Source organism: Capricornis sumatraensis, chromosome 8 (assembly GCF_032405125.1).
Source record: "Capricornis sumatraensis isolate serow.1 chromosome 8, serow.2, whole genome shotgun sequence".
Lineage (NCBI taxonomy): Eukaryota > Metazoa > Chordata > Mammalia > Artiodactyla > Bovidae > Capricornis > Capricornis sumatraensis.
This window is the reverse complement of record NC_091076.1, coordinates 21,554,517-21,564,945: the sequence shown is the minus strand read 5'-3', so window position 1 is coordinate 21,564,945 and position 10,429 is coordinate 21,554,517. Positions and strand designations below refer to the sequence as shown.

The following is a 10,429-nucleotide window of genomic DNA, read 5'->3' as shown; positions in this document are numbered from 1 at the left end:
CAGACACAAGCAAAGGCAGAAACTACACCAGACTACTCAAGTAGAGGGGTGATTGGTTTATTGTAAGAATCTCATGTGGCATAATAAGGAGAAAATTGATCATGGAAATTCAGGACCAAGAACTGCAGTATGCGTCATTCACAGGGAGAGAAATGCTGGGGTTACTTCATACCCGAGGAGGCTTCACCACCTTGGCCACAGGTGTGCAGTTCCACGACCGATGCTGTGCAGTCTCTCTCTGCCTATCTGTTTTATTATATTAGGGAGGGAGGGAAAAAGAGAGAGAGGTGGAAGAAGGGAGGGAGGGAGGGAGGGAGAGGGAGGGGGAGAGGGAGGGAGAGAGGGAGGGATCTGCATCTTTTCCCACCACTGGTGGTGGTGTTCAGTTGCTCAGTCATGTCCCACTCTTTGCGACCCCATGGTCTGCAACACTCCAGGCTTCCCTGTCCATCACCAACTCCTGGATCATGCTCAGACTCATGTCCATTGAGTCAGTGATGCCATCCAACCATCTCATCCTCTGTCACCCCCTTCTCCTCTTGCCCTCAATCTTTCCCAGCATCAGGGTCTTTTCCAGTGAGTGGCTATTCATATCAGGTGGTCAAGTATTGGAGCTTCAGCTTCAGTCCTTCCAGTGAATATTGAGGGTTGATTTCCTGTAAGACTGACTGTCTTGATCTCCCACCACCATTAGCTTTCACTATATCACTCTTCCTGCTCACTCATAACTGCATCTTACATGGGCTCTCCGTAACTAGAACGCCAGTGCATGGAGTCTCTGTACAGTCTATTATCTTCACCTGCCTTATCATCGACATTTACATTCTTATGAGAAGAAACAGACCAGCCATTCTGGCCCAAGGTCTCCATTTCCAATTCAATCACCTGGTTCAAGCAAGTGCTACCTGGTCAGAGAGGGTGATGGCAGCTCCACCCACACCAGATTGTTTCTCAAATCTTTATTTCCACAAACCGAAATGCCCCTGAAACAGTTCTTGAAGCCTCCTTCCTATGTTCGTCCAGTTTTTTCTTGGCCTGAGACTCCCCCCAAGAGGTCTACAAGAGAAAGGTGCGGCTCATGTTGCCAGCAGATTAGAAAACTCGAGTTGGTCTTCTCTAATTGCCGTAACCCATGGACACAAGGAAAGCGCCAGGGCGAATCCAGAGAATCCTGGCCCAGAGCAGTGAGTATGAAGGAGGATGAAGTGTGGTTGCAGAATTCCCAGTACTGGTTTGGGATGATTCTGACACAAGTCTTTGCACTTCCATTCAGAATGGGATGAATAAAACAGACATTTATGTGATTAAAATAAGATTTGATATTACTACATTACCTAAAGTTGGCTTCTCAGGTGGCTCAGACTGTAAAGAATCTGCCTGCCAGTGTAGGAGACCTAGGTTCGATCCTTGGGTCGCAAAGGTCCCCTGGAGAAGGGAATGGCAACCCAGTACAGTATTCTTGCCTGGAGAATTCCATGGACAGAGAAACCTGGTGGGCTACTGTCCATAGGGTCACAAAGAGTCGGACATGACTGAGTGACTAACGCTTTGCATTTCCATATAGGACATAATGAATAACCAATTGAAATCCCAACACTATCCATGGCAGTACCATCATAAAAAAACCAAAACCCTGTAAATAGGGATTTGCAGAAATTCTGTCTGGGGCTCCATCATTAATGATGGCTCCTCTTTTAACTACCTGTTGATTTTCTCACTCTCTGCCACTGGTTAGAAGAGGAGACAAAATATAGGTTTGGCAAGAAAACATAAAGGGGATGGTGAGTTGAAGAATAATCCAAACTCCAGGAGAGATGCAGAACTAGACACCTTCGGGGAGGTTGCAGTAGCTTTTATGTTTGCAACAGATGAGCTCTGTTCTCTTGTCAAAACTTAAGAAGTTGATGTCTTCACAGTTGGCCTTACATGACAGTTTTGAATAAAAATACATACTCCGCCCTGAGGAGGTGAAAGAAAGGGAATACAACCATGATGACTCTGTTTGCTCCTACCGTGTTCCTAGGAATCACCTCTCTTCAGACCTTCACTGACTTTTCTCTAGACCCTAGTGAGCTAAAAGACAGAGTCTATTAATTACTGACCCAAAGAATGGATTTTATTTTCTAACTGAGAGGGGGACATTCACCTCTCCTTCACTCAATACTGTCTTAAGACAAGTCCGTCTTTGCAGGACCATCCCAACCTTACCCATCCGACTCACCCATGTGTTCTAATGACGAAAGGAGGCGATTGCCTCTAAGTGAGGGAGAGGTGGTTACTTCTCAGTTACTCTATGCCCAACACTACCTTTTTTGGTAAGGAAGTAAACGTTTTCGACCGCACATGTCTGTTTGTACTTCAGGGTGCAGGACCTCATGGATTCATAGCATATCCCGAGATGATATCTTTTACATTTGTAACACATCATTGGCTCTGCCAGACACAGAAAGAGGTGCTTATAGGATGCGGTTTTATGGTGAAGGCTCTCCAGGCTGGGGGGCTTCCCAACAGGAGCTGACTACTGCCTAGTGCTTCCCAACTTTTCTTGGGACCCTGACTCTTTTGATGATCTTGTGAAAGCAAGACAGGTTTAAATCAAACCCTGAATGTAATCTCAAGAGGTCAGAGTTCCCCTAAAAATTTATCTCTGGTCCCCAAGTAATGATCCCCTTATCTAGCCTGATGATTTTGTTCAGTAATGGAGAAAAGGAAGCAAAGGCAAGGATTTTAGCTTCCTAACTTCACGAAATGGACTAAATTGGTAAAATCAGACTCCTAGGATTTTACAGTAAGAATGGATTACAGCTTTCTCAAAAGAGGGAGGGGGAGGTTTACCCCTAAAGTGTCACCAATAACCTTTTTACCGAGGACTTTAGACTAGTCGTGGTCGTACCTTTCATATGCTCATAAAATTCGCCTGTGAAAAGAGAAGTTTTTCTTATCATAGCTGCATATACATCTGCCAAAGCCCCAAGAGCCAATTCTGGAAATTTCTCCTCCCCTAGCACCTTCCTTTCTCTTAACCAGCAACCAGCCCTCCCTTTGCCTCCAGGACTTACCCTTACTCATGCAGACTGCAATGACAATGGGCAGCAGAAACACAACAGACATCCTGGGACTTGGGTTGTGTGCAGTTGCCTGTGGAAGGCACTGGTTGATCTCCATCTGTGTTCTGTCCTTGGGCTATTCTTCTAAATCACATAATCATAAAATCAGTATCTCAGTGTTCCCAAAAAGGACCAAAACACGAACTGCAGTTCACTGCCCATAAACCATCTATTTTAAAATTCTCCTCTATAGCTAAGCCTTGTACTCTGCAAGGAAAGATAAGTCTCTTTGCCACATTTTAACCTTTGAAGACAGGGTTTGGATACTTTCGTTCCTTTTAGCTCTTTTTGATAATCTCAGAATAATCAGATTTGTCATTGTCTCACTTAGACTGAGGCGGGTGCTTCAGTTCAGTTCAGTCGCTCAGTCGTGTCCAGCTCTTTGCGACCCCATGAATCGCAGCATGCCAGGCCTCCCTTGGACTGCTTCTGTTAGGTCCATACCATTTCTGTCCTTTATCGAGCCCATCTTTGCATGGGTGCTTCAGTCATATCCAACTCTTTGCGGCCCTATGGACTGTAGCCCACCAGGCTCCTCTGTCCATAGGATTCTCCAGGCAAGAATACTGGAGTGGTTCTCCGTGTCCTCCTCCAGGGGATCTTCCTGACATAGGGATCGAACCCCATGCCTCTTTTGTCTCCCGCATTGACAGTCGGGTTCTTTACCACTAGCGCCACCTGGGAAGCCCTAGACTGAGGCACCAGGAATTAAATCCAGGATTTCAGGCATGGTCTGAAGGTGAGGGAAACACTGAAGTGTCCCTGCTGTGGTGTAGCAAAGGGAAGTTTCAGGAGAAGGAGAGATGTGCCTACTTTGCCTTCAGGTGTTATTAATTAATTGATGTCTTTTTAAAAAGTAAATATTTTCTACATACATACCAAATGCCAGTATTATAAAAAGAGAAGATACCAAGCAAATCAGGCCACAAATCTGCAGCATCACAAAGGTTAGAGGCTAGTTCAGGTGAACACAAGTACATCAGCCACAGTTGACTTGGAGGCCTAGATAAAGGACATTCAAATTTGACTGCGTGACCAGGGAAGGTGTCCCTGAAGAAAGGATACTTGTGCAGGACTCTGAAAGCTAGTGATGTGCTATTAATAGCTAGAATAAGTGAATAGGGTTGATGTTGTTGTTTAGTGACTGGTCTTGTCTGACCCTTTATGACCCCATGAACTGCAGCATACCAGGCTTCCCTTCACTATCTCCCAGAGTTTTCTCAAACTCATGTCCATTGAGTCAGTGATGCCATATACCCATCCCATCTTCTGTCATCCCTTTCTCCTCCTGCCCTCAATCTTTCCCACCATCAGGGTCTTTTCCAATGAGTCGACTCTTTGCATCAAGTGGCCAAAGTATTGGAGTTTCAGCTTCAGCATCAGTCCTTCCAATGAATATTCAGGTTTGATTTCTTTTAGGATTGGCTGATTTGATCTCCCTGCAGTCCAAGGGACTCTCAAGAGTCTTCTCCAGCATCACAATAGGGTGGTGAATAAGGACAGGCACCCAAAGGCACAGCAAATGCCAAAGTGCAGAGATATCAAGCAACCTGCCGCATGGGGGTGAGAGCTGGTCATGTGGTTCTAGAGACATGGGTGAGCAAGAAACTCAGAGAAATGCATCTTGCTGGAGGTGATGGCAGGTAAGTAGAGAGAGGGGTTGCAGCACACAATGCTCGGTGTTGCTACTGAGATTACTTAGTCCCATGCACACAAAGTGGGATTTCTTGCTCACTATTACAATTGCAAAATGTCAATGAAAAGCATCATTTTTCCCAGCACTGGAAAAGACATTAAAGTACCACTCTTCTGTACTGATACTGATTTCTAGAAAGGACATCTTCCTTTATCCCAGGCTCAAGTTTGGTACACATGTGGGTTCAGATCCTGGCTCTGCTCCTTGCCAATATTGTGACTCTGGGTATGTTACCAACGTTGAGAATGAATTTTCATCATAAGATTGGTGTTAGTAGTATATTCAAGTCTGCATGGAGGCCTTGGAAACTATCAAACATGAATCCCTTGTGCAGGGCTTAAAACTTCAGGAGCAGCCTGGGTCCTTTTGCTAGGGTAGGTGTCAGAAGCTTCAGTCAAAAGGAGCCACGTGTGGGAAAGGGCACCTGGCCAGGAAAGGTGGTGATGGAGTGGCTGCGGCTGTGGTTTTGGCATTCAAGGGTCAAGAGCTGTGAAGATGATAATTGAGAGCATCATGTCATATGTTGTTTCATCAAGGCTTCCCTTGGGCTTTGGGTGTTGGAAAAGATGGAAAGACTGACAGCTTCTTCTGGAATGAACTTTGAAGACACCATCAGTTTCTGAACAAGCTGTTTAATTTGCTTTGGGTGGGTTAGCAGCTGGGAACTAATTGAGTTCTGATTCATTGAAGACTGCGTGAGAACTGGGTCCATTCTCACAGCTCTCCATCCCACATGCTGATGATGCCCAGTTTTACGTCTCTACCTCTGACTTCTATTTTGAGTTCCAGATTCACATCCACAAATATCCATTCTACTTTAGAAGGCCCACAGATACCACAGTATATTGTTTCCAAGAGAAAATTTAATGGGTGAGGGATGAGAAGTAAGATCAGAGAACCTAGTGCGTGGGTGGCATTGCAAAATTCTACGGTCTTAACTGAAAATAGGAAAGAGGTTCCAAACTCAGTGGGGCTTTCAGAAAATATCTGCCAGAGGGCACCTTGAAGGCAGTAGCATAGAAATTGGGCAAACCCTCTGTGGGGTAACCTAGAATTTCTTCTTCCTTTGCTTTGATTCTAGAGTCACTCTCTTTAAAGATAGAGAAGAGAAAACAGGTGGCCCATAAAGGCTCAGAAGCTTGCCTTCTTGATAAGCCTTTGAAAAGTCCTGAAAAATGCTATCCCAGTTTCTCACATATTCTTCTGAAAGATGGAAGATATAAAACTGGATTCATAGACTTCACAAAGTTGACTTCGATTCTAGAATCAATTATTTTCAAAGGAACAGACTCATGTTAAAAGAGATGGACTCAACACTGTGCTCATTTAGAAGGTACATCATAAATTTCGTGGCACTTGAGCTAAGGCTTGATTTCACCCAGTTGTTACCTGTCATCTAAAAATGTCATACTTGAGACATTTTGAAGAACATACTGTTCCTACAGCTAAAGAACATGTCATTAAATGAGTTCACGATAGAAGATTCTTGTTATCTCTAGCCAAAGTGCCAAAAGTGCGCTTGATGGGTCAGTGAACTGTCAGAGACTGACAGTGCCTGAACCAGTCATAGTTTTCCAATGGTTTACCCATGGTGGACCTTACCTGAGTTAATTTTTGTAGAGACAGATCCCTAAAGCATGTGGGCCAAACTGGCCAGATACACAATATAAATTTGCAAAAGATCGAGCCATGTGATAATCCTAGAGACGATTTCACAGCCTACAAAGTAAATATCTCCTGGCCTTGGGAAACAGATTTCTGGTAAAATGGAAGTTATGGGCTGAGAATCAGAAGTTCTAATCGGCAGGCCCAGCTTAGTCATGCATGATCCCGTCTTTTCACTTCTTTACTCTTCTTTTGCTCACCCATAAGGCATGGAGCTAGGTGAGCTTTTTTTGATCTTATTTGTTGCCCTGCTCTCATACATGAAGCTGTGCTTGGCCTATAAAAGTGCTCAGTGAATATTAGTTGAATGTATGAACAAACCTCCAAGAGGCATTCAATCAAAATGGTTAAAGGTATGGCTTCTGGAACTAGATCTTGCTCTGAATCCTGGCACTATAAGTCACTAGATATGTGATCTTGGGAAAGATACTGGACCTCACCAGGCCTTAGCTTTCTCCTCTGTGAAATTAGGATAAGAATAATAACTACATTAATAATAATTATTACAATGAGTAGTATATGTGTGTGTGTAATATATATATATATATATATATATATATATATATATATATATATATATATATATATACAAAAAAAAAGCTAACTTCATGTAAATACCAACGTTGTTTGACTACCATCCTCTGTGATGGGTGGAGAAAGCAGGAAACTGCAGCGCCCAGAGCTGACTGTGGGCTTGATTCCCCTCAGGCATGAATAATCCCTGCCCTGTGATGAAGAGCAAGGCTTCCTCTTGTAGCCCACAGGCCTATGTGTGCCGCCCCTGGCTTCTTTTCTTCCTGTGTGAGGGACTTCTCTGTCAAGATGTACAGACACCTCTTGTTGCTTTTGTTCCTCCTCGGCTGCCCCGTGGGTGAGTCAAGAGACTTGAGGAGCGGGCTCCAGAGCCAGGATCAAGGGGGCTCCCTGGGACACTCTGTATGTGTGGGTGGTGTCCAGGCTGGGCTAGGTCTTGACTATATTTATATAGGAGGGGAAGCCAGCCTTTAGAGTGCTCCCTGGGCCTCCACGCCAACTTGTCTGACCTTTATAACATTCTATCATTCCCCACCAAGGGCTCAAGCCTCTTTGGCTGCCCCTATGTAGGGCTCCCCTACCAGTCTATCCCTACCATTCCCCATAATCAAAACTCTTAGCAAGGTCTCCCTCAGTGCATCCTTCCCATATATAAATCTGTGCCCTATTTGCTGAGGGAGCTGGTCAGTCTACAGTGAATAATTTCATAGTTGGCTTTAGTGACATCAAGGGTTTTGATACCCTTACCAGGGATTTTTATATTCAAACAAGTGATTCTAGGAAAGAAAGTACTGGATGCACTGGGATCAGACAGGTTAAAAAATAATTCAGTCACTGTCTTAAATTCTCTGGTTGCTCATCTGGGAAATGGGGAAATACCTAGTTACAAGGCTTTTGTGAGAATTAAATCAGATAATAAGGAAAGAGAACATGGCCCAAATGAGATGCTCAAGAAATGATACTTTCTCATATAGGTGTATGAAGGAGCGTTCTTTTAAATTAAACTTTATTTCAATCAGTTCACCCCATAGTACCACATAAAGTGGCACTGACTATGGTATATAATTCAGGAGGCTTTCACATAGATTCAGTTTGAAGTTCAAAACAGACTATATCACCCAACCATATCTAAGTGATGAATGTCAGAAATCCCATCAGAGTAATGGGTCAAACACTTCAAAGCATTCAGCCTTATTATCCCACTCTATCTACACTGCTGCCAAGTAAACCAGGTTAACATTAACAGAATCATCCTTAAGCTGGAAAATCCATGCCATAGAGGCTAAATCTTTGCTCAAAGTTACCAGGTTAAAGGGGTTTCCCTGGTGGCTTAGATGGTAAAGAATCTGCCTTCAGTTCAATCCCAGGGTTGGGACGATCCCCTGGAAAAGGGAATGGCTACCCACTCCAGTTTTCTTGCCTGGAGAATTCCGTGGACAGAGGAGCCTGGAGAGCTACAGTCCATGGGGTCACAAAAGAGTCAGACACTTCACTTTTACCAGGTTAAGAGGGCTAAATTGGGGGTCAGAATCCTTTTACTCTCACAATGACATTTTTTCGGGTGTGGAGTTGGTGAGAGCTCAAACTGCTTACTCCCTGATCCAAACCACCCCCTAGCCCACTCCCAGGTCTAGATAGGTCTAGTTTCTTCTAAGTCTCTGCCTCCCCTGGCCTTACATCAGCTCTGTGCTCTCCAGCAGTGACACCACTGAGATGCATAACCTGCCACCTTCGTACACAGACGGATCGCTGTAGAAGAGGCTTTGGCATCTGTGTTGCTAGGAATTATGAGAGATGCATGATCTTAAAGATCTTCCAGGGTAAGTTAGAGGGTCCAGGGAGGTGCTGTGAGATTCCTAGAAAATTCTTAGGAGAGCAAAATTCTATCTCAGGCCAAAGTCAATTCAAGAGAGGAACCAAAGTGTCACATATCCCTGGGTATGGGACCCTGTGCACGCAGACTGAAGGGGACTTGGGGAAACAAGCCAGGAGGAAGAAACATGAGTACAGAGGGTTGAGGTTTTCCAGGGAACTTAGGCAAATAACTCCTGCAGGGGACCCGTGATGTCTTCATCTCCCTGCCTGAGTCCCCTTGGGAAGTACAATATGGAAAGCCAACCCCAAACCTACCCCTGATGCCCTATTAAATCTTTACAGACAGGACTAGTGCCACGTGTGACTTGGCTTTAACGAACTTAGATCACTGGCTGATTTTTCTATGTTTCCTTCTTATTACAGATGGCACCCTCCAGTTATCGTATCTGGTGTGCCAGAGATTCTGCAGAGATCTGACATACAGTTTCCAGGGTCGAATTTACGTTCACAGATGCTGCAACTACAATTATTGTAACTTTAGAACACTGAAATACTTCTACTCCTGAGTTCTCCCTTTAGAATGCCTTCACAGTTGGCCTGCCCTGGCTTTTCTGCCCTGTCTGTTCTGGAAGGACCCCAGCCCTCTCTGTAACTCAGTGTTATCCTTGCTATTGCCTCAACCTTGCTTTCTACCTCAGTCAGAGGATTACTATCCTGAACAACAGAATTCTCCCATTATGAGAACTGGCATTTCTGTACTTCAAGAAGCTTACCCTCAGAAGCACAGTAGAAAATTTTAAAATAAGACCATTCTAGATCCTGGTGGATTATCTTAGCTAGTGGAGGTGGACTAGAAATTCTTCAGCTGAAAATTCACAAAAGTTTTTGTCTGAAACTCACATCATGATTATAGTTAAGCAGAAATAGCAAAAAAAAAAAAAAAGCAGGTGCTGGACACTTGAGATTTTCCTCTGTGGACAAAAATTATTGTCCCCAGTGGACAATGTCCACCTCACACTCAGTCATGATCTTCTTGGCCTTTATGAAGTGTCTCTATATACAATGTTAGTAGGGAACAGCAAATAAAGGACTTCTTGCCTCTGTGGCATTCACAGCTCACATGCAGCCACTTCTAGGCCTGGCAAGATGTGTGTTCAAGATATATGGCGACTTCATTTCTTCCTCTTCCTCTTCTAGTCTTTCTCAATTCCTTTCCTCTTTTGCCACCCACTTCCACTCTGACTCACCAGCGAATTTGCTACACAAATTCTCCTTCCTCTGAATACCCAAGTCACTTTATAGGTACTTTTTTTTTTCTCTTCCTCACAAAAAGGAATCATTTCTGTTTGTCTAATTTGCTCTAGAATGTTATAAATCACAGCAAGAACACCTTGTCTTACTCATCTCTAGTTGTCTTTAGCTGGCCAATTACACTTCACTGGGTTTAAAAGAGCTTCCAGTAAAGCTGATGGAATCTTTCTTGTCCATTTGTTTATCATGACTTTTTGGTTTTTTATTTATTTTGTTGAGTGTATTCCCTAGCAGACATGAACGTTCACTCCAGTGCCAACATACCATGTATCTTCCTCAAAAAAATTATGAAAAGGACATT

The 10,429-nt window shown here is 43.9% G+C and overlaps 2 protein-coding genes across 2 annotated transcripts; one reads left to right on the top strand and one right to left on the bottom strand.

The window, feature by feature from the left end:
• Positions 1-1,822: 1,822 nt before the first annotated feature.
• On the bottom strand, positions 1,823-3,111 carry PATE2 (prostate and testis expressed 2). The gene is made up of 4 exons (XM_068977333.1): positions 3,060-3,111; positions 2,894-2,917; positions 2,308-2,433; positions 1,823-1,959 (listed from the first exon to the last, which is right to left on the bottom strand). Exons 1-4 carry the CDS (start codon positions 3,109-3,111, stop codon positions 1,823-1,825), a joined length of 339 nt encoding a protein of 112 aa, XP_068833434.1.
• Positions 3,112-6,677: 3,566 nt separating this feature from the next.
• On the top strand, positions 6,678-9,383 carry LOC138083463 (prostate and testis expressed protein 3-like). The gene is made up of 3 exons (XM_068977332.1): positions 6,678-6,687; positions 8,685-8,822; positions 9,241-9,383. Exons 1-3 carry the CDS (start codon positions 6,678-6,680, stop codon positions 9,381-9,383), a joined length of 291 nt encoding a protein of 96 aa, XP_068833433.1.
• Positions 9,384-10,429: the final 1,046 nt, after the last annotated feature.